The 24,364-nt window shown below is 52.8% G+C and overlaps 1 protein-coding gene across 5 annotated transcripts in view; it reads right to left on the bottom strand.

The window, feature by feature from the left end:
* NBEA (neurobeachin) overlaps positions 1-24,364 on the bottom strand; it is a 446,461-nt gene that overhangs the window by 231,426 nt on the left and 190,671 nt on the right. For all 5 annotated transcript variants that reach the window (XM_045839137.1, XM_045839139.1, XM_045839138.1 and 2 more), the window contains one exon: positions 10,052-10,116. In XM_045839137.1, the coding sequence (XP_045695093.1) occupies positions 10,052-10,116 (65 nt within the window). The remainder of the gene's footprint in view (positions 1-10,051; positions 10,117-24,364) is intronic.

The raw sequence follows: 24,364 nt of genomic DNA, 5'->3' as shown, positions 1-24,364 counted from the left end.
TTGGAGTCATTGGTTCCAATGTCAACTGCACATGAGTCTTCCAAGACGCTGGAACACTGTTTTCCAAGTGGATGTGCCCTTTGGCATCCGCACCAGTGAGGTGCACGTACTCTGGTAGCTCCCCGTCCCCACTGACACCCAGCGCTGCCGCTCTACCTACTCACACGTCCAGCACGGCTGGAGCACGTGCCGTGGGGCTTCAGGGCGGGCTTCCCACGCGAACCCCGGCGGGGCCGCCTCCGCACGTGCCGACGGGCCGTTTGTGCATTTTCCTGGGTGCAGGGCTGTGCCAACGTCTGCCGAATGCGTACTGAACGGCTTGCCCTTTAATTGCTGAGTGGTAAGATCTTCTCCCCTCCCTCCCATCGATCATCTGTTCCTGTTTACAACAACTTCCCAACTCTGTTCTTTTCTAATTTGTTTTAACACAGGTCCTTTGTATTTGCACACAAATTTTACAACCAGCTTGTTAATCTCCATCAAAAACAAACAAAACAGCCTGCTAAAGCTCTGAGTAGATTTGAGTCCACAGATAAGTTTGCGGAAACCTGAAAACTTCACCGTGTTGGGTGTTCTGATCCACCAACCCAGTGCAGTTTTGCATTTATTCACTCACTGATAAATTTTTCACAGAAATATTCTGTAGTTTTTATTGTACAGGTCCTCCATATATTTTATCTAGTACATCCTTAAGTACTTCATGTTTCTGATACTATTACAATTGTTTTACTTTTAAATGAAGTTTCCAGTACTTTACATATAAGTGTCATCATAATGGAATTTTGAACGGCGATCTTATCCTGTGCCTTTGCTCGGTCCACTCACCAGACTGAGTGCTCAGTACTAGAACACTCGCCAAGCACTAGACTTAGTACTGAGCGCAAGCGCCAGGCGAGGGCACCCTGCCTCATGTCTGATCTCGGGGGGCAGAAGTGTTTCACCCTTCACCACTCAGACGGGGCGCTGCGGGGCTCCGTGGGCCCCATTCGCCACCCGGGGGACTCCCACCTCCAGTTCACTGGGAGTGTGTATCACGAAGAAGTGCTGAATCTTTAAGTACTTTCCCTGTGTCTATTGGCATGTCCACATATGAAATATACATTTCTTTTTGGTGGTGATATGGTGCTTTTCACTGGTGCGTATTTTTATATAAAAGCAACGCCTGCTGCTCCCGAGGCGGCCCTTTCCTGCGCCGCTGGACCTGACTCGCCCAACGGACTTACGGCTCCTTTCACCTCTGCCCGCCGGTCTGTAACTGTGCTTCCGTAATGTCTTCGGTGTTCCTGCGGGGGTGGCGGGATCTCATACAGTGAGCCAGGAGGTGTTAGCTATTCTATTTCTGGAAGACTGTGAGTATAATGGTATCACTTCTTCTTTAAATGTTCAGAAGAAATATTTAAAAATTATTTTTAACATCAACTCTGCTCCTCGGTAAATTAAGTCCATTGTTTCTCTTATATTTTGCTAGAAACAAAAAAAAATCGAGTCTTTGGTGTAATGAATTGCTTTGAAGTCTGTCTCATAAATATGAGTAATGCTTTTTTAAAATATGTAGACGTCCTATACTTGTTATGATACAGCAATTAATACTATAAACCCAATCAGCATTAGGTACAATACTGGTCATTACTTCAAAGTCAGGAGAACGTTAACTCTTTATTTAAATACTATGAAGCTCGAAGACAGAATGTGATTTTTGCAAGTAAGATAATTCCCGCATTTGTTCCACTGGATGATGAAGAACGTGAAGGTCTTTTCTAAGTCCTAACTTCACGAACGCAGCGAGGACCGTTTTCCGTCCCACGCAGTGCGCATGCCGCCGGTTCAGTCCCGTTTCCTAGCAGGAGCCGTTCCTGGCCGTCGCCGTCCACAAGAACACTTCCCTTTTTTGAGGTCATTACAATCTTTATATTATTTACTTGCACCTCGGAACTCTTTACTATACACTATCTATGACATTTGGAACTATTTATTTTTTTGGCATGTAAATCCTAACTTCTCAGTTATAAATTACTTGAAGATGAGAAACACATGTAAAATGTATGTGTATCACTACGAAAACTAAGCCCCTTAATGAAAATTTTGTAACTATGTATCCAGGTTTATCTTCCATCTGTAATGGATGATGCAGGTGTGAGAGCGCTCAGGATGCCTGGGCAGGCACCGTGCTCCTCCCGCAGCCAGAGGCAGCCACAGCCTTTTCTTCTCCAGCCGCGCGTCGGACCGGGACGGGGGCTGCGGCAGGCACGCCGTGGGAGGACCTGGCTCTGCAGATGCCGGCTGCGCAACGCAACCGAGGGCCTGAGCGGCCCCGGGCCGGGGCCACCCCGCCTGGCTCGCTCATCCTGTTTCTTCACCTCCCCCTTCAGTGCATCGACCTTGGCCTGGCCACACACACCATTCCTTCACAGGGGCAGCGCCTCCCACAGCTGTTCCTGCGCTTGGACCCGCGCCTGCTCTCTGAACAACGGGCCGGCCATGGACGCCACGGCCACCCCGGCCACCCGTCTCCAAGCCGAGCCTCGGACTGCTTTCTGATGCAGACACGGATGCCCTGAATCCCGACAAGCACCTGCTCGCAGTAAGTAAGCTCTTCAATACCAAAAACATGTTCGTGTCCCTAAGAAATCAAAACAGGTGAATATGACACAGGAAGGAATAGACCCCAAAGAGGGTGTCACTCCCCTTTTTTGTCTTTTAATGTAAAGAACTATGGCTGCTTTGTGAAACCCTACTTTAGTTCTCACTGTATTAAAACAATGGTGCCTAGGAAAAGAGGACATCTGAGGCTGTTCCCAGCAGAGGAAAACCATCTGAATACACGTATTAGCACACGTACTTTAAACATGATGTAAAGTGTAAGAGCATACTTCCTCTGAACTCTATGACCACTAAGTTCTGAAACAGACATCCCTATTGCTGGAAACTGAGCTGTTATTAAACAGCACTTGTTTATCTCACTTTTGGTTACCAACATTTTACTTATCATCAGTGTTTAAAGTCAAGTGTACGAATTAGTAGTGCTATTTATGACCCATACAATTAATTTTGTAAAAGTACAAGATTTTTTCACCTTATTGTTCACAAAACAATATATTCAATAATTTATTTCATGTGTAAAATGAGTACCACAGTAATAAGAAAAAAGTATAGATCAGCTTCTACATGAAAAAAATAGAAAGAGGGAACTCCTATTTTCCAGATGTTCCCAGGGATGTGAAGTTTAAAGTTAAATTAAAGTTAAATTAAAATCGCAATACTAAGAAACAGTTTCTTATCTTATGGCTTGGGGGAATAAAAACTTTTTTTAAATACAGCTTTTTGCCAAATCAAAGACCCCAAATAAACTCAAATAACCAAAGCTTATTGGTTTTGTTATTAAATAGTGTTTGTTAAAGTAAAAGAAGATATACAAGTTGGAACCATTCATTACTACAGGATTATGAGTATACTTGGATGCAAGAGGCTTTTTCAAAATCTAACAAATGCAAGCCATATTTTCTCCTATCTTAAAGAACACAATAAGTAATTGGAATCTTGTAAATTTTAGGTTAAATTCTGTTCTAAGCAGCAGTACAATTTTTTATGAATGTACATTAATTATACCTTACTGCTTTCAAAGAAATAATAAAGGTTTATTTTAGGCAAATGATTAATTTATTTCAAAAGATTGCTCAAATTCCATAATTTACAAAGTCTTATTTGCTTTATAGTTCAACTCATATTTTAATAATTTAAAATCCAATTATTATTGCCAAGATATTATAGGCAATTTCACATCCCATTAACCTTGCTTTGTTTTAATTGTAAAGATCCTCTGTTAGAACCCTTTAAATGATCCAGTTTATAATTTCCGCCTGTCCCAGGGAGCACTTTCATTCAGCTGCACATTCATCAACTGTTTTCGTCCTGTTAATTGCAGACAACTGCACAATTGCTTTCTCCAGCTATGATTGATGAATTATGTTCGGGAGCGTAGCTGTTAAGTAGGATAAACATTTATAACAATTTCCACTTAAAGATTTTTATCTTCATTCCCACAAGGACAAATTAAAGACACCCTAACAACCAGGAGAAAGTGTGTTTATGTGTTCACTTTAAACTATGGGAGGAAGTTAAGAGAAATGCTCACGGCCAGGCCAGGGAGACACAACGCGTGCAGAGCAGCTCAATCCTGCAGAGCCCGGAGCAAGGACCCGGGGCAGACTCGAGGTGGACAGACCGGGGTGTCTTCATCGTCACCACACCCCCACTGACTTACCCCGGCGGGCTCTGATCTGGGACCCCCAGCGCAAGTGGATGAAGGGGAAAGGTCTGCATTGCAAGGAAATGAACCAAACTAATGGGGAAGCCAGCAAAACCCTAAATACCTATCGCACGCACCACCGCCACCACCACCACAAAAAACGCCCTTCCCCCAGCGGGCGCCTGTACTGCAGCAGCCGCAGCAAACGTGGCAAGTCGTGTGTCCGGCCTTCAGAGCTGTCCCTGCCTGCAGGTGCCAACCACACTCCGAGGGAGGCCCTGCTGCGCACCCAGAGCCCGCCGCTTTGTCAGCGGAGAACCGGGATGGGCCTGGGTGCACGCAGGACCCCCACGCCGAGTACCGTGACAGGCACTGTGGAGAGAGCCAGAGAAAGACGCCGCAAACGCGCGGGCACTAACGCTGTGGCGTGGGAAGGGTGCGCGGGGAAGGCCCCGCCGTCCGGACTGGGCTGCTGTGGGGGCGGGGAGAGGGGCTCCGTGAAGACGGCCTGCTCACTCAGGGGAGGGAGCGAGGTGGGCGTCCTCGAGCCGTGCCGTCTTTTCCGCACGCGGCCTCGGGGGGGAGCCTTCACACCACAGACGGCAGACGCGGGGCTGCCCCCGCCCCTCCGCGCCCCGGTTCTCCCACACGGCTGCTGCCAGCATCTCCTGCCTTCCCCAGTGCTGCACCCGCCCCACCCCGAGTGCCCCTCATTCTCCGTAAATGGGCTGCCCGGCCCTGTGTGGAGCGTGGGAGGCATTACAAAAACTAAATAAATAAGCCCCGAGTCCCGCCAAAACGGAAATGCCGCATCCTCTCTCAACGCTCTTCACCAGAAGCCCAGTCCCTGGGCCCCCCCAGCGCTCCCCGCCCCCGCCGACCCCTCTCAGAGACTCTCCTCCTCCCACGAAGCACAAACGTTCCTTCTTCGCTCCGGCCACACTGGCTTCGCGCCGTGGGCTCTTGAAGCACTCAAGCCCTTCCTTCTGGAAAATGTGCGACACGCCTCCCCCCCAGAGTAAGAGCCCTGCACCCCCTGGGGCCCCCATGAGCGTCCCCTCCTCGGCCGGACTTCGCACAGCTGTGCGTGTTCGACGGCCCGGCCCACCGCCCACTCCCCAACCCAAGACGCCCTAGCTCTGTCCCCAGCATTCAAACCGCCACGTTCCCCAACGTCACTTCCCTCCTTTACCGGCTCTCCAGCCCCTGGCCTTGCCCTTGGCACACACACCACACCCACAAGCACCCGCTGGACGTCCCTCGTCCCCCCGGACTCTGTGCTCGGCGGGGCGGGCAGGGTCCACGCCAGCACCTCCAGAGCACCGCCCCCCCCACAGCCTGGGAGGCGAACACGGCCTCTTGGCCAGCAGCCCCTTAACCCCGCGGTGACACCCTCCTGCGGACCACTCCTTCCCACACATCCTCCCCCCAACACATCCTCCCAGCCCTCCTCGCTGCACTCCTCCCGTGAGTGTGCGTGACTGCGCACACATGTTCAGCACGAGTTCTCCAGGGGAGCACGCTGCAGTGAGGGAGGTGGATGTGGGGTCATCCCGTGGTGACATCGTCACCGCGTTAAGAGCAGAGCCCAGCGACAAAGTGCGCTGACCCAGTGAGACCGCTGGGGGGAGGCGTTTAAACTGACCCCCGAGGACAGTGACCAGCCAACTGAGGGTGTGAAGACGCCATGACAGCAAGGGCCTGGTCCCCCCGCAGCCCCCACCCTCTCCTCCGCACGTCACACCTGTGTCCTCGGCCGCTGCACGCCGCACGAGCGCTGACCCCACGCCCCAACCCCCGGGCTCCAGGGATCCCACCGGGACGTCGCCCGGAGCTCAAAGTTCAGTGGGACCCGCGGGGGAAACCCCTCTCACTCAAGCCACGACCCCCACCCCGCGGGGTCCTAAGGAAACTGCGTTTGCAGTTTGCCAGCCAGCCACGGAGGCTGGAAGTCAGGCTCCTGGGGACCCCACGTCCCCTCCCACTGCCCCGTCCAGCCGTAGTCCTGACCGAGCTGCCGAGGGACGCTGCAGCCTGGCCCCCGCCGTGAGCCCCGGCAACCGCGTCGGTCAGTCCCACACCACCGTCCGTCTTCAGCAGGCCTGAGGGGGCCCCTCCGTGCCCGCCCGCCCCTCCGTGCCCGCCTGCCCAGCTGCCACACTCCGGGCGGCGCCCGGCCCTCAGCAGCCACACCCGGCAGCCTTCGCTCGGCTGGGAGACCCCTTGTGGCACAACCTGGCCTGGAGAGTGGCCCTGCCTCTGTGCGGCCGGCACACGATGCGCGGCCCCGGAGCTGTGCGCCGGCCGGCAAGAGCTCCCCACGCCGGTCAGCTGTCTTCTGCCCCCAACCCCGGTCTCTACTGGATCCCCTGGGCCCAGAACTGTATTCCTCTTTTTTTTTTTTAATTTCACATACCTATTTCGTAATGATCTCTCAGCTCTCAACCAAGAAGGTAATGTGTTGGGATATACTTCTGTTTTAGGAGCCTCCTTCCTTCCTCGCAGACTAATTTTTACAGCAGCTTCAAGCCCACAACAGCCAGGAGCAGAGCCCGCGCCGACCGGCAGGACCGCCCGGAGGCTGGGGCACACGCGCGGGGCCCTCTCGGTGCCGCCTGCTCTGCGGGTGCAGGCGGAGGTCCGCCGCCAGGTGTCCCACCCGCCCTGCGACGGGTCTTGCAGCGTCGCACGCAGTGGGGCCCCGCTCTAGAAGCCCTGCGGGCTCCGTCTCCCTCCAGCCCCTGGAGACCACTGGTCCCTTCGTTGTCTCCCCAGTTTGGCCTTTTCCCGACCGTCACACGGTTCCTGTCGCTCGGCGTGCAGCCTTTTCAGACCTGCTCCTTTCTCTTAGTGACGAGCAACTCGGTCTCCGCTGCTCTCCCCGTGGCGCCACCGCGTGTTTCTTTCCAGCGGTGAGCGACAAACAGCCCTTCCTCCGGACGCGTCACACACACGCGCGGTCTTCTGTCCCTCCCTCACGGAGCGCACACTGAGGCGGCGGCCTCCACGTTCCAGACGTTTTGAACGGGGTGGCTGTGAACCTCTGAGTGTGGGTCTGCTGCGGGCGGGAGTCTGCTCCTTCTCTGGGCAGAGAGAAGGGCGGGGGCTGGACCGTGTGCCCAGGGCAGGCTCATTTTAGAGACAAACCGCTGCCACGTCCGCCCAGGTGCCGCTGGGCGCTCCCGCCAGCACTCGCACCCTGGCCAGCTGTGGGTCCGGCCGGTGTCCTGGAGTCTGGGAGCTCGGGCCCTCTCCCAGGGGTGCGGCGGCCTGCCCCTGCGGTCTCCGCGAGCATCGCCCTGAGGGCTGCGGGGCGCCTGCTCACGCGCTCACTTTCCGTCCGAAAAAGGTTGGCGGCGCTCTCGAGGCAAGCTCCAGGGCGTCACCGTATACTCCAGACAACGGTGCTCTGCCAGCTCGGTCCGGCGCCAGCGTTTTCTCAGTCTGTGCCTGTCCCCCCCCCACCCCCCGGCCTCTCGTGCACAGTGGACGCTGGCGCGTCTCCTGAGGCCAGCTGTCGAGGCTTCCCTGCGCAGGCCAGGGCCCTGGTGCTGCAGCTGCACAGTCGCCGCGATGCCTGTCACCTAGGCTCGCTCCCGCGTGTGCTCTCCCTCCGCCAGCACTCGAGTCGCCTCGCACCCTCAGTGAGCCTGCGGCCCACTTCCAGCTCCCTCGGGTGCGGCAGCAAGGTCTGTGACCGGCCTGTGTTTCACAGGGGCCGTCCCGCTGTGCCGGCACTGCTCGCTGAGAGGCTGCCGCTGCCACGCTGGGTCAGCTCTGCGTGGACGCGCGTTTCTAAAACCCTAGTTTACTCTGTCACGGCTGTCCCCACTCTCTCCGCTCTGCCTCCTCCGCCCGGCCTGCCCCCGGCCCCGCGCCCACGGCCAGGCACCACACAGCTGTCCACACCCAGGGCGTCCCCGCGGAGACGCCTCCCGAACACCCCGGCGGCCCCCCCGGCTGGGAAACGCACCCTCGCAGCCAGGGTGAAGGGCGCTGCCGGAGGCTCACAGGACGCCTGCCCCGTCCTGGCGTCACCGCCACACGGGGGGTGGTAGGCCCCCGTCCCCGTCCCCCGCCCCCAGTTCCCAGAACGCTGCTGGGGCCGAGCAGGTGCCGGGCAGACACCTGCTGCGCTGAAGTGCCCACGGCCCGTTCCTGTGCGTCTGCAGCTGGTCAGGGGCCAAGTGTTATTCCGGAGTCGCCTTCACTGGAGGGCAGACTGGTCTAAATACAAACCCACACCTGGAGCAGCACGGAGAGCACCACAGTGCACATTTTGGAGATTTTCATACATTGCCATTTAAACAAGAATTTAACTACTTTCTAAAATTCCAACCACTTTCCAAAAAAAAAAGGACAAAAACAAAAAAACAGAAAACCCCAAATTCTACCACTGAGCAAAAAACAGTACCAAAAGCTAAAAAACCTCTGATACTAGCAATGTTCCATCATTCTCCTTGTCTAACACGCGGACAGTGATCTAAGTGGTGGAGGGGCAATTCCGGTGACTCTTCAGAGAGTCGCCAGTGACAAGAGAGTTCTGTGTGTCACATCCCAGCTGTGTGAATGGGGAGGTTTCTGCGGCCGCTCTGACAGTGAACGTCTAGGCAGAACCGTGTTCTCCCCGCCGTCACCGCCTGAGGACGAACAGTCATTGTCACCACCTCAGACGATAACGGACTTTCATAGGAACTACAGTGTGTTACTATGCAAGCCTATTTATATTATCTAAAGAACTGGTGTTTGCTGCATCTTCTGCTTTGCAGGAATATAAAGTGTATCTACATTTTAAAAGCTATATTATTATGACTGAAAGTAATTCAAGCATTGACTATCCAAATGAGAGATAATACAATAAGATGAATTGTTATAACAAAGACTGTTTCTCAGACTGTAATACATTGATGGAAAAAACAATAATACTAAGCTTATTTAAGTTACTTTAAAAATTTGGATTTCTATACCATATATAAACTAATTTTAGAGGAATTTGTTATAAAATATTTGTTCATGACAATCCCCCCTGGATAGAGGTAATTTATACATACAGCAAGCATTATTTCCTTATCGGTTTAATTAAATTTGGTCGGAAATAAAAACAAACAAGTAGATTATGCCAAACAGTCATCACTTCCGAAAGGACGCACTGTGTGGGAGAAGAAACTCGAGCTGCACAGGGCGCAGGCCCTTGGCTGGCAGAAGATGCACATGTCGAAATGATGACGGTCACCTCTGCCCCAGCGAGGCCCTGCCGACACAGCCCTGGGACGGCAGAGCGACAGAGGGTTTGCGGCCGAGACGCGGCGCGGGCTCCAGCGTCACTTCACGGGGGGTGTCACCGTGACGACGGCAGGTATAAATCCCCAACCGGACGGTCCTGCTTCCCACGTCTGACGCCCTCCCGTTCTCGGCTGGGGACCCTGCAGCACAACCTGCCCGGGCAGAGCCGCCCCCACGCGGTAAGCCCGGCAGCCGGGCAGCGCGGGGCGGGCACTGGGAGCGGGTGGAGCGGCGGACGGGCCCAGCCCGCTCACTCTGTCTGCTCCCGGGGCTTCGCTGCTCGGGGGGCGTGGCTCCAGGCCCAGGGAAGCCTCCAGAACACCGTCCCTCCGTTTCACACACGCCACCCCCAAAGTGGGTGCTTCCAGCATTTTAAATTTTGCTCCTTTAATGCTTCCGTGATAAATTATATAATTGGGACATATTTTTATTCCACATTTCTGGGACAGAGGGCAGAAGGGACAGCTGCCCAGTGGAACCGAAGGCCACCGACAAGTCACCTAGAAACCCGAAGTCCCTTACCTTCCCTCGTTGATGAGCTCGATGAAGGCGAGGCCCGCGTTCTTCTGGATGGAGTTCTGCCACTCCTGAAAGGGAGACCAAACCGGGCGTCAGAGACACGAGCAGGAGAAGGAGACCAGCGTCTGGGTCGAGGGTCACGCTGATGCTGTTAATGACGTCCACGTGATGGTATTTCTACACCTTTTTAAAGAATTAACAAACACACTCTATTCCTCAGTCGAGAAGGTGCTTTTGAATTCCCACTCCATCCCGGGCCGGACGCTGCCCGAGCCAGAGGGAGGCCAGGGCCCGCAGACCCGGGCCCTCCACAGAGCGAGCGGCCTCCCGAGAGGCGCGGCGCCCCGCGGCGCGGCTGTCCGGGAGCCAGGCCTGTTGGAGCACGAAGTTCAGTCCCAGAGGTAGGAAACCTTCACTGAGGTTTAAAAAATGAAAATTGGAAATATAAACAACATATTTACATTGATTTGGAAATGGAATGTTCCAGTTACATGTGCAGTCCAAAGGACTGAAAAGTACATTGCAAATGTAGCGTGAGAGTAGATAACGTCCTTCAACATTGAAAAAAGAAAGTATTTACTATGGAAACTACGTCCGAAAGTCGCCTTTCTTTGCTGATTTCGATTAGGCTGCCCCGGGCACCTGGCGGCCCCGCTCCGCCACTGTGGATCTCCATGGTCGGCGAGTGGAAGAGCTTCAGGTCAGGAAAGCGGACTGCTTAGGCTACGTCTGCCTGACATTCAGAACACACTCTTAACAGACTCTGTGGTTGTCAGTTTATTCCGGTGATTTCAAGTCTTGGGGTCTTTTTAAATATAGCTGGTAAGTTGCAATTTTTGGATTAAAATTTACATCCCTTATAAAAGCACTGTAAGTAAACACTTCCCTAATACATTTTTGTAAAAAAGTTCTTACTGATCCCCCATGTCACCCATGTCGAGATTCTTCCTCCGTGATCTAACAGTTAGAGGCAGACACCTCCCCGCCCATGAACACAGCCCCACGCGGCGCCCCGTGGACCCCAGCGCTCTGTCCTGGCCACAGGCCCCTTCAGGGCTGAACCGCCCGCCGGGAGCCGTGCGGCCCCAGGAGCAGGGCCTGCGCACAAACACCGCTGGCAGGGAACCCGGGAAGACCCGCTTCTCCCCAGGAGAGGGCGCTGCCTGCTCGGACTCGAGGGCGGCAGCAGCCTGGGGCCAGCGGGGACCCCGTGAAGGCCTCCACGCCCGTCCTCAGCACACCGTGCGCCTCAGCTACCACAGCCTCTAGGTGAGTGTATTGGAATGACAAGGCTGTGATTGGATCTCACAGAGCTTGTAAAACCTTTCAAATCATTTCTGTTGGACAAATCACAGGGAGCGCTTTCTCCTACACTGGGACAAAGTGACTTGCTATCGGCCCCGTACACCGTGCCTGTTGCCACGGCACACCTCGCACTCACCGCAGACCAACGTCCTCCCGAAGGGGCCGGTCTGTCGGGAGTGCTGACACTCACTGTGGTGTCACCTTAAAGAACCGGTTCTTACGTGCGAAGAACCGCGTCCTCTGAAGAACAGGTTCTCCCAGACAATGTCTTCAACGTGACTTGCCCTTTGTACGTCCGGGTTCCCTATCAGCATCAACTTGTAGTATGAGTAGGGTTTTTAAAAAGCTACTTCACGATGCATATAATCAAATATTACAGACACACCCCAAATTATACTGCATTTGAAAGATCGCAGAGCAGAACGCTTTAAAAACTGTTAGATCAAACAGAAAGTATCTGTACGGTGCCTTCGGCCCACGAGAAGCCTCTCTGCAACCGGCACAGAGCGGCACAGAAGTTAGCGAGAGCGACTCGGAGGGTGTGGGCCTTGCCGGATGAGAAAGCCAGTGACGCGGAGGGCTGCGAGACGTCTTCCCGGAAACCTGTGGTTTAGAAGAGTGACTTGTCATTTCTGAGCACGGGAAACAAACAGCAGGGAATTGTTGTTCAGGCCCTTCCCGGAGAGAGACAGGAGGGACCCACACTCGAATTTTCAACGTGGAAGCGAAAACCGAGAGATACACGAAGAGGAGCCACCAGGACTGGATGGGGAAGTGGTGTCAAGGGCCGGAGTGGAAGAGCGAGTCACACGAGGTCACGGAGTTTTCACCACGGACAACACAGAATGGTAACAGCATCACAAAAATCCTGAAGAGTACATATTTGGAGAGAACCCTAAGGCTGCTTCAGTTTATATTTGTTGGATTTAGAGTGATGAAGGCAAATCAAAAAGGAGTACCGAATTTGGAATTATTTAGACAGAAATGCTGACTAGAGGACGGCATCAGGCAAGTGTCCAAAGAAGAATAAACAGAAAGAAGATCACAGACCTAGGCTGACTCTTGGGAGCCATCCACGTTTTCAAGATAAGCAGCAGCAGTTGAAAGGGACAAGGAAAAGGTCTCCCAGAATTTAAGGAGAGGCAAATCCTACATCCTGCTCCGCACCAGGTTTGCATTACCTCCTCCCTCAAAAAGCCTGAAATCACAGTTGCTATTTTCTCCAAGTTTCCTACTTGAAAAGGAGTTCACCTAAGTAGAGGACAGACGGGGTCCTCGCGCCCAGGGGGCTCCTCCTGGGTCTCGCTGTGCTGGTGGGGCTGGTGCCACCCTGTGCAAATGGGACACCGGGTCAAGCTAGACCATAACCGCCCCTGCACTTAGAATTCTGTCTTTGTACCAGCCCAAGGCCATCCCCTGGGGACGTGAGCGTCCTCACGCCCTTGTCTCTGCCCTGGGTCACGGCCTCTTGCTGGGAAGGCAGGACGCAGCGCTCTGTGGCGTGCTGCCAGGGACCGGCTGGCTGTGCGTGCACCGTTGTCTTCGCTGCCGAGTGCCTGCGTGTTCCCGGATCTGCAGAACCCTGGGCCCCTGCGCCTCGCCTGAACTGACGCCAGGGTGTTTGCACAAGGCGCCAGCACGTCGGAACCATGTCCGAGCACAGGGCCCAGCAGGCGGCGTCCCTTCGAAGCCTCCCCAGTGGCCGCACCACGAAGGCAGCGCTGCAGACCCTCCACGGGCCTGGCAGGCCCGTGGGCTCCCACAGTGGTCCGCGAGGGCCGGGCCCCTCCCCCTCCGCACCCTTCAACTGCCTGCCTTCCTCTGTAAGAGAGTGTGCTGTCGGGGCGTCGTTACGTCGTAACATGCACCGCAATGACCCAAGTACCCGCATCTCTAAACTAAGGTTGTTCTTGAGATCCTTCGAAACCCTGACGTATTTCATTCTCCTAAACGGCATTTTTGTCAGGATGAAAGTGTTTATCTTATAAATTGGGTAAAAACATAACTAATGAGTTAGGTTAGGCAATGACTGTGTCCTTTCACACTGATGTGCATTTGATTTAATATTTCAATAAGTATCTTTCTTTTTTTAATCCCCACCTGAGGGCGTGGTTACTAACTTTAGAGAGAGAGAAAGGGAGGGAGAAAAAGTGGGAGAGACATCGATCCGTTGCCTCTTGTTCGCACCCCAACCGGGGACGCACCTGTAGCCCAGGCACCTGCCCTGACTGGGAATCGAACCCAGGACCCTTCCCTTTACAGGAGGACGCCCAGGCTGAGCCATGCCGGCCAGGGCACAGGTGTTTCTTAAGCGCAGGCCACTGGGTAACTGATTCAAGGAGTTGCAAAACTCCTTCAGGAGAACACCGAAAGGGGGCACGTAAAATTTCATGACAACTGAAGCGCAGGGTGTGGAGGCGTCCTGCATGCCTGCCCGCCTGCCAGTCGCCCCTCAGGTCCGCAGCGCCGTGAGCGTGGACGGACGGGCGGGCGGAGGAGAGCCGCCGCGGCGACCGGTCCCGTGGCCCCGACCGTTGTCTGGCATGCAGGCCCAGAGAACCAGGGACACCGGAAACGCGCACGAGAGAACGTACACGAGAAGAAGACGGTTTACTGTCACTTCAACAAAGACAGTCTCTTGGCAGTGGCAGGGAAAACAGTGTTTGAAATCCTGTCTACGCGTCACTGCCAAAGGCCTCCCGCCACGCTGCCCCCGCGGGGAGAGAGCCGACCAGCGGGGGAGCCGGCGAGGCCGGGGAGACGCTGCGGTTCTGAAAACCTCGCAGGACACGCGCTGCGCTGCCTTTCCGTGCCCGCGGAGAAGCGCCACGGCTTCGGGCACTTTCGTCACCACTTCTGACCCTTCCACATGGTGCATAAAATCTCCTGAAGACGAAGGGCCTTTTCAGAGGGCTGGGTATCAAGTTAGGGTCCTTTGAAAGGAAACCCTTTGAAGACAAATGGGTTCCAGAAGGGCGACAATGAAATCCCCGTTCTCTGCGCGGTCGCTCCGCGGCAGCCCCACGGCCCAGCAGGAGTCTCGGGCCCGGGACACAGTTCGTGTCACCCGCCAGCGTTCTCTCCCGTCAGCTCCAGCGCGGTTCTCGCTCCCTCTTGCTTTGTATAAAACTAAAAGAGCAATTTTATGTCCCTAGAGACTCAGTCCATCTCAAAATCTTTCAAAATACGGAAAGCACTTCAAGGTAAAAATAAAAGGCTAAGTTGAGACCTCAGGACTTCTGGAACAGTCCAGAAGTGACTTTTTACTTGCTATACCCTTCGTGTGCACTCCCCACTAACGGGCATTAAAGGTGATGCGCGCTGCAGAAATTTTCACGAGGAGCGCTCACAGCGGGCACACTCATGAACGCTGTGCAGTGGGTTGTAAAAGCGAATAAGCACAAGGGGGGAAGCAAAAACACTCCGCAGAGAGAGAGAAATAAACCAGGAGGAACACATGCGAGTATCTAAAGTGTGTTTTCTCAAACTCATGGTTCACTTCCAAGAACGCCTCACTAGCAGCATCACAGGGGAAAGCGGATGTAATAAATGACCCACCAGGGACCAGCTCGAAGAGCCCCCGATGCAAAGGGCGGCCACAGAGACACCGTCAGGAGACGTGGAGACGTGCGGACAGGTCCAGGGGGCCCGCGGAAGAAAAGCCGTGCGCCCCAGAAAGTCAGACGTGAAGAGGAGTCCCCGGAACGTAGTGGAGCACTAAGTTAGGGAAATAAATGCAGAACGACCCATTACAGATGTCCTGATGAGTCCGTGTGGGTACCCATACCCATGTGTTTGTAAATACTTATAATGGAAAGTAATCTGCGTTATTTTACACAGAGCATTTCCTGTATCGAAGAATACACACGAAATATAAGGCTATTCACATGCTGAGCTGAGTTGCTGAGGGTACCCTTCCCTATTGAGGGAAAACTGCGACTAGAAATGATCGGAAAAAATATCCAGAAATGCCAACTTTTATTAAATAAGAAATAGAAGAAATGTTTCAGATTTTAAGATCTATTTGGGCAGAAAACCAACAAGATACAATAGCGTTTTTTAAATAGAGTTTCAAGATTGACACCTTTTGAAATGAAAAGATTAAAAAATAAATATGGATCACTTAGAAAGTGTTTGTCATATTCAAACACGCAGTATAAGATTTAATAATGATGTGATTTTGAGTATCTTCAGTTCTTAAAGTTTGATAAAAGAAGAACTTTTAAGGCTGTCTCACAAATGAAATCCCACGGCAGTCTGTAATCTGTGAAACAGCAACAGCTGTCTTTCCCAGATCTCAGGGATTATCGTGAGACCTGCATCTGTGCACAGGACACACCCCCTCGGCCTCCGCGCCTGTCCCCGCTGTGACCGATGTGCCACTCTTTGTGTACGTCACACCAGGCTGCTGGTGGCACTCTTCCGGAGGGGGCGTCTGAATGCCGTGCTTCTGCAGAGCGAGGAGTAGGTAGGGTGATAAACATCATAGCTTAAAAAAGATGTAGTAAAATATAAATCTGAAAAAAATTACTCCGTTAGCATCTAGAGTTCCAGCCTTATTCAACTACGGTCTGAAAGTGCTTGGTATGTTGAAGTTACTCTTCTCAAAAAATGTTCATAAATAATCTAAAGATACAATAGGCACTTAATACTTCTCAAGACATACATTCTGAGACCTCTGTACATACTCCTATTTTTGGAGTATCTACCACCTAAGTTTAAAGTGTATCACACAACAAAAACCATTATAAAGCCACAAAGAGATACCACCTCACATCTGTCAGAACGGCCGTCATCAATAAATCAGCACACAGCAGTGCTGGCGAGGACGTAGAGAAAAGGGACCCTTGTGCACAGCTGATGGGACTGTAAAACGATGCAGCCAGCGATGTGGAAAACAGTAAGGAGGTTCTTCAAAAAATTAAAACTAGAAGTATCTTATGACCCAGAAATTCCGCTTCTGGGCATTCATCTGAAGAAAACAAAACACCAATCTAAAACGACACGATGGACTCAGGCTCGCTGCAGCACCGTTCACCACGGTCAAGACGCGGAAGCAACCCGAGTGAGCGACAGCCGGTGCGAGGACAGACGAGGTGCGGTGCGGACACACAACGGAGTGTCAGTCGTCAGGAACGCGGTCTGACCACTTGCAACAACACGGGGGGGGACCTAGAGGGTGTTCTGCTCAGGGACAGAAGCCAGAGGAAGACCAATACCACATGAGTCCACTTACATGTGGAATCTACAATAAAAAACAAACAAACAAAACAAGCAGACGCACAGACACAGAGACTGAAGGGATGGCCGCCAGACAGGACGGGAAAGGGTTGAGGGCCTTGTGGAAAAGGTGAGGGGACCGGGAAGCACAACTGGTGGTCACAGAAGCGCTGCAGGAATACGGTCAACAATATTGTAACAGCTGCTTACGGTGCTGGGTGGGCACCAGACTCACCACGGAGATCAGTTCATGAATTATGTAAGTGTCTTGCTGTATACCTGAAACTAGTATGATTTTGTACGTCAACTATAATTGGAAAGTAAGTGAAGTTTTAAAAATGGATGGTATAGGAAGTGAGGAAAGGAGATGAGGGATTCTGTACATTTCAAAGGTTTGTTTTTTTTTGGACATCAATCATGTATTTATTGTTTAAGTCAAACAAAAAGAAGGGTAAGTTTTAAAATTTAAAACTTAAGCATTTTAATATTTATGAGGGCTCATTTAAAGACTCAGAGAATCATAGTTTAGTACAAAAGAAAAACACAGATTACACAGTTGTAAGTGTGCTCCCCACTATTTTAAAAATTGTACGTAAACGTGCACAGAGAAAAATCACTAGCAGGAAACACACAAAATGGTGATGATAACTGCCTCTAGTTACAACATTATAACCTATTTTTATTTGTTTCCTTGTATTTTTTATTTTTCAAGAGCAGAAAACCTGTGGGAGACACAGTGTCTTTCCTCCTGCAAATAACTCCCGCTGTGTGCACAGGGCTAGACGGGCACTGGACCTTCTGGGGTAATGCACGTACAAGGTGTGCACTCGTGTGATCACTGACTTCACCTGAAACTAACAGACTACTGGGTGTCAACTGTAACCGAAGAGCAATTTGAAAAGAACAGGAGCTGCCCGCTGCGTGGGGCTGCCGGGCTCTGCTCCCCGCCAGGCTCCCCGGTACCAAACTGCAGCGCAGGGTCGCCGGCTATGCCTCGGCCGGATGATCTGTCGCTCTGCGCCACCTCTGCGCTACCACGTGGGAACAGAAGGGGCTTCCGGTACTAAACCCTGAATGCTGAGACTCTGCTGTGCTTCACGGGCACGAGGCAGAACTGGGTGGTGACAGTACACGATCCATGTTTATTCGCGAGAAGTCACGCAGCTGTAGGTGTGTAAGCTGGTGTGAGCGCACTGGTTTTGCAGGGAAACATAGGCACCGCCCCGGTGAACCCTGTGCGAGCGAGACTCTCGGACACACAGCGGACCTTCGCTGGGGGACCTGGCGCACTCCGGGCCTCCGGGACGGCCGGTCCGTCTTCGGACTGCACGACCATCAGAGCTTTACAAGCAGACTTCCACCCGTGGAGGGGGGAGCTGCGCCGAGCAACACGGCGTCTGCAAACGCCCGCGCTGTGGCCGCTGGGCGCTGACACGTGTTCCACGCACAAAACAGACACCTGGCTGGAAAGAAGTCCCACAGAAATGGGGATGTGAAGTATCTCCTTAATGAGTTTTTATAGTGATTATGTGTTGACGTTACATTTAGGTTAGGTAAAATGTAGTACTAAAAATAATCTCACTGTTTTAAACCTTTTTGAACGTGGTTATTAGAAAAGTTTAAATGTTACGTGGGTCACATATTTCTACTAGACGGCACTGCTCGGGTGCGAGTCAGAAGCAGCAACTTGGAGACCACCGCTGCCCCGACAGCGGGTCTGCTGACACTGCTAATAGAAGTCACTCTGCGTTTCTGTGTAGAAATAGAGTTTGAAAGGACCCACATTAAGTGAACGCATAAGCACTGAAAACATGAGGTAAACAGGATTTTCATTTAAGCGACAACACTAAGAATTCCTTTACTTCCCACACACAGGCACTGCTCCTGCACTAGAAGTCATCGTGGGCACCTGTGCGCGGCTGACTCTCAACAAGGGTCCTAAGACCCGCGGTGCTGAGCGCACCGGACCCGCACGCACGGGCAAGGGAACAAAGTCGTGTCCCTGTCCCACGGCGCACCTACAAACTAACTCCACGCGGACCGGAGACCTGAATTTAGGAGCTGAAACTGTAAAACCATCAGACCAAATGTAGGGAAATCTCCCGGAGCTTGGGTCTGCCATGAGCTATTTCGCAGGATGCCCAAGCCCAGGCGACAGGAACAACAAAGACAGACCGACTGGGCATTGTTGAAGTTAAAAACGCTGTGCATCCAAGAGCAGTGGGAAGAGGATGCAAATAGCCCAGATGACGCGAGACAGTCTCTTCCTATCAGACACCTGATGGCGGTCGGACACCCAGCGAACGTAAACGACACGCTCACTGCGCAACGAAAACGCCCAGCCTCAGGAGCGGCAGAGAACCGCCGCCCAGGCGGCTCTCCGCAGAGGACATGCAAGCGCCCGGCAGGCTGACCAACGGGTGAGCAGAAGGCCTGTCGCCACCCACCAGGGAAATGCAGACGGAGACCGCCGGGCATCCCTTCGCACCGCAGGCGCCACTGACATGGGAAATGAAAGCGGGTGAAAACGCGAAAGAGCCAAGTGTCGGCGATGCTGCAGACTCGCTGGAAAACCTGTCCTTTCCTCGTGGAAAGGTGGAAAGGTGGAAAGGTGGAAAGGTGGAAAGGAGCAGCCTTTGCGGAGAACCCTTTGGCAACTTCTTGAAAAGTTAAACATAGAAGTAGCACTTCGCTCAGCAATCCAACTCCTAGGTATAAGCCTAAAATAATTGAAAATAAAGACTCAAATATATTTTCGTAGGCCAGTGTTCCCAGCAGCACTATTCACAACCATCGAGAGGTGGAAACAACCCGAGTGCCCATCAAGAGAAGAGCGAGTGAACGAAGCAGAGCTCTCTACCGAGAATGGACTACCATTCCAGCCACAACGGAGGGAAGCTGTGACACACGTTACGTGAGTTAGCCTTGGAAACACTGCGTGAGAAACACGGCCCGGACACGAGGGACAACGCCGCGTGACTCCACTCACACCAAACACCGTGAACGGCACGTCACAGAGAAACGCGGACCCGGCCGAGATGCCCGAGTCTGGGGGGAGGCGCACGGGGAACGGAATTACTACCGCTCAGCGGGCGTGGAGCTTCTGTTTGGGGTGTTGAAATGCTTCTGAAATAAATAATCATAATAATGCAACATTAATGCCCCTTAACTGTGCGCTTAAAAATGGTTAAAATGGCAGATTTTGGGGTATACATGCTTCGCCACAACTGAAAAACTTACACCACATCGAGGGCTGTGTTCGCCTTGCACTCCTGCACTCATTCGGTGACCCACCGGCAGCCACACTGTGCGCTGTGGACGGCGCAGCGGCGCGCAGGGCGGAAGACGCGCCGGCAACACAGACACAGCACGGACCGTGTCGTGGAGTCAGTGCGCAGCACCACGACGAACACAGCCCGCAGAACAGGCCTGTGGGAGACCCAAGGGTGCTGGGTCACCCTGCGTAGTCCTTCCTTTTGGGCGGTTCTAACTAAGCCTTCTGTAGTTTGAAATGCCCTCAGTAAACGCTAAATAAACACAAGCAGCAGCCCTGGCCACGTGGCTCTGTTGGCTGGACTGCCACCCAGTGCACCGGAAGGTCTCGGGTTCGATCCCTGGTCGGGGCTCCGATGGAGACTGCTGACTGAGGTCTCTCCCGCCCTCCACCCCCGACTCCCTTGAATCAGTGAACACACCCTCGGGTGAGGATGAAAATGTGGTGAACGGACAGCGCAGGACCGCTCTCCCCTGGCTGAACGGAATGCTTCAAACTGAGTGGGAGTACTGTAAAGTCAGCCCCGAGTCACTGATAAAGTCCATCAGCTAAAGCGTGATCAGGGACATCCATTTCCCGTCTAGACACACGCTGGAGTGATTAGAGCCGCATGATAACATGCCGGCAACGCTTCCCGGAGGACGAGAGTCTGAAGTAACCGGGAAGACAGGAAGCGATGACAATTCCATATTTTCACGGGTGGGGGAGGCGACTGCATCCGTGCATGGAGCGAGACGCACACAAGTGAACGCACGTGGAGGCTGCCCGAGGCCTCGCTGCCGGCGTCGCGCCAGCGCCTGGGGTGGGCGGGGTCCCCACTCGGAGAAGCCGGCGTCGCTGGAGGGAGCCGGGGAACGGTGCGCGCGACTCGGGTCCTCCCGTCCCAACCCCCCGGGGATCTGTGATCCCTCCCGCGGCAGTGACCGGACACGCGACGGTGCGGGGTGTGCACCAGAAGGGAAGGGGACACTGAGAACCACGGGCGACGTGACGGCTGTAAAAATAAAGTATGTGGACACAGACACAGGGCACGGGAAGAAATACAGAACAAGAGAATGTGTAGGACTAGTAGGGCTGTGAAGCACGTCAACATCGTTTTCACTGTTCTTCTCCTTCACTGGGTTTTTCTGAGAGCGTGGCATGGGTTTGGTGTCCTCCTTACCCGTCTTCCTGGCTGACTCCTGGGCGCAGGGGGTCCCTGGCGGGGCAGCCCCCGCCCCCGCTTCCGCTCCCCGGAGAGGCTGTGAAGCGCCTGAAGAACGGAGACGACATGAACACAGTGAAATAAAACGAGGGGACGCGCCCGAAGGCGCGGGGCAGCAGGGCAGGGAGGACACTGCGGGCAGTGCAGACGGGGCCTCGGGTCAGGGCCGGGGACCCCTGCGCTTCCGACTGGCCCCTTTTCTCTTGCTGCTTTCAAGATTCTCTCTTCAACCTCTGGCATTTTAATTATGATGTGTCTTGGTGTGGTCCTTGTTGGGCCCAACTTGTTTGAGACTGTGCTTCCTGGACTTGTATGTCTATTTCCTTTGCCAGATTAGGGAGGTTCTCTTTCATTATTTTTTCAAGTAAGTTTTCAATTTCTTGCTCTTCCTCTTCTCCTCCCGGCCCCCGTATGATTTGTATGTCACCACGTTTGGAGATGCCCCAGCGTCTTCTTCTTCACTCATTTTTTAAAAAATTCTTGTTTTTTCTTTCTGTTCTGGTTGACTGTTTCTTCCTTATGTTCCAAACCATTCATTTGAAGCCCAGCTTCCTTCCCTTCACTGTTGGTTCCCTGTGGATTTTTATTTCACTTAGTGTAGCCCTCACTTCTTCCCTCATGCTGTGGCCGTACTCAGTGCGTTCTCCGAGCATCCTGATCACCCGTGTTTTGGACTCTGCATCTGACAGGTCAGTTACCTCTGTTTCATTTAGTTCTTTTTCTGGGGTTTTGTTCTGCTCTTTCATTGGGCCGTGTTTCTTTGTCTCCTTGATTTGGCCCTTCTCTGTGCTTGTTTCTGTGTATTCGGCAGAGCTGCGTTGACGCCGTCTTAGTGCACCTGTTAAGCTGTACGGGGCGGAGCCTTAGGTATTCGCCAGCGTGGGGCCCCCTGCTTTGTGGCTCTGCACGGGGGAGAGGTCCGAGAGGGGGCGATGCTGCTGCCTGGCTGCTGGAGGCCGCTCAGCACTCACCCACGGCCAGTCCCTTCGCTCTCGCCCCACAGTGACTGGCACCCCTTCAGCGGCTGCCCAGGTGGTAGTTCCCAGTGGGTGGGTCTGCGTACATTCCAGGACTGCGCAGTCCCTTCAAATGGACTCTCCTGAGAGATGGGCTGTTTCTTCTGCCACCCCAAGCCCGCTCGTTTTTACAGACGGAAGTTACGAAGCTTTACCTCCTGGCGTTGTAGCCCTGGTCTATGCCATCTGGCCCGGGGCTGGGATCGTGCTCCCCAGGTGTCTTTCCTGATTTTTACCCACCACGTGTGAATGTGGGACCATCACTGCCGCCTCACCTCTGCCGTATCACGTCCTCTCTGCCCCAGGTCCCCTTCTCCACCTCTCCTACTCATCGGGATAAACATGGCTTCTTTAAATCCTTGGTTGCCAGACTCCCAGTTTGATTTTCTGGCAGTTCTTTTTTTTCATTTTGAAGTTACCTGTAATTCTTTCTATGGTTGTGCAAGGAGGTGAAGCGTGTCTATCTACGCCTCTATCTTGACGGGAAGTTTCCTGCTTAACTTTTATTTATACTTAAGACACATTAAACACTTAATGGCAGAAAGATGATATAATCACTGCAACTCTAAAATTTTTAAATGCCCAATTTGCCCCTTTGACCTTGAGAGATACACGGTCACCTCTCACATGCCCCCATCTGGAGACCTGGCCTGCAACCCAGGCATGTGCCCTGACTGGGAATCGAACCAGTGATTCTTTGGTTTGCAGGCCAGCACTCAATCCCAAGCCACACCAGCCAGGGCTGCCCTCTGGCTTTGATATGATGTCATACCACAGATGAGAGAGTTCGTGTCAGGTATCGCCCAGAGAAAAAGGCAGGGATGTTCAGGAATGAAACGGTAGCTCTGTACTTTCTAAAACTGAGCGACATGCCTGTAAAGGCAAACCCCACAGAACACCCGATACTGTTCAAAAGCCGGAAATCTGTTGCCCGCTTCAGTTCTCCCTGCTAACACACTACAGTGTTTCATGTCAAAATGCCCCGAAGAAAGAGCTGCTTCACGTAGCGCCAGGGAAAGGGTCTGTCCCGACACGGCTGAACAGGCCCCAGTGCACAGAGCCCGGCCCCCCGCGCCGACATGCCACCCCAGGGGCGGCCGCCCCCCCGGACGGTGCGCTTCTCCCAGGCCCCCCGCAGACTGCCGGCGGGCCAGACCTCCTCCCCTGCCGGTGCTGCCACATGCTGCCGGCCCCCAGGGGTCTCTCCTCCGCCTGTCTCAACGCGGCCTCCCGCGGAGTCTCGTTCTGGGCTCCCAGGGTCCGAGGTCTGGGCCCTGTTCGGGCAGTACTTCCTGACCCTCCATTTAGAATGTCATGTCACAGTTTTAATTCTTTACTGTTAACCTACATAGTGGGTGACTGTTTAGATCAACACTGGGCTCCTTAGGTAACCATCACAGTGCTTGAAAAAGGTCACAAGTTACTTAAATCACTAAATGTGATACAACTTCATCCTGATAAACAGCATTTCTTTCCAAAGATGTTTTCAAAACAATCTAGTCCACCCCCGTTTTCCAACATTCACAATCTTATCATACACCCCGAACCCGTTCAGTGACGAGTCCCTGTCTGTGAGGGGGCATGCTTCAGCGGCCTCCACAGTCGTCTCCTCCGTGTCTTGGTGCCTCCGCCCTCGATTCATCGCAGCTGAGCGAGAGCTGGACTTGGTGTTTACACCATCTGACTAAACCGCACCGCACTGGGGAGAAATGAGGAGTTTAAACGTTAAAAGGCCCCACCATCTGAGAAAGGAAGGCTGTGCCTCAGTTGTGGTTCTTTTGTAAGGGCTAGGCTACGGCCTCAATCCTATCAGTGAAGTCACCAGAAATCCTTCTTTATTTAAGTTTATAAAGAATTTGGAAAAGAAGAAAGGCAAACAAAACCACAGGATAATTCATGTTAGTAACTTCATACACAGCAGACCCTAAGGAGCTTGCAAGGCTAACTTCTACTTTAGGTCCCTTATACACGTTGGGGCCTTTAATGAGAATAAAAATGATTTATTAAGCCTGTATTTGTTTAATCAGTGTTTCAAGTCAGCAAGTACTTAAATACTGAGGGACATTATTTCTTACATAAAAGTTTCTCAATTTATAAAACGTTTTCTATTGACAGATAAGGCACAGAAGAATGCTGGTGACATCTGCTAAGCTTTACTTATGAAAACTTAAAGAAACCCTACGGGATAACATCACTCCATTTTTCCTGGAGGACTTCTGACGGAGACTTCCTAAAAGGAGTCTGGAAATAATTAGAAACTATTATGGTACCTAAAAAAGGTTTACTGGAAAACCAAA

The sequence above is a fragment of the Phyllostomus hastatus genome, unplaced genomic scaffold (genome assembly GCF_019186645.2).
Source record: "Phyllostomus hastatus isolate PE091 unplaced genomic scaffold, TTU_PhHast_1.1 phas_contig_29, whole genome shotgun sequence".
NCBI classification, from domain to species: domain Eukaryota; kingdom Metazoa; phylum Chordata; class Mammalia; order Chiroptera; family Phyllostomidae; genus Phyllostomus; species Phyllostomus hastatus.
This window is presented reverse-complemented; position numbering and strand designations above follow the sequence as displayed.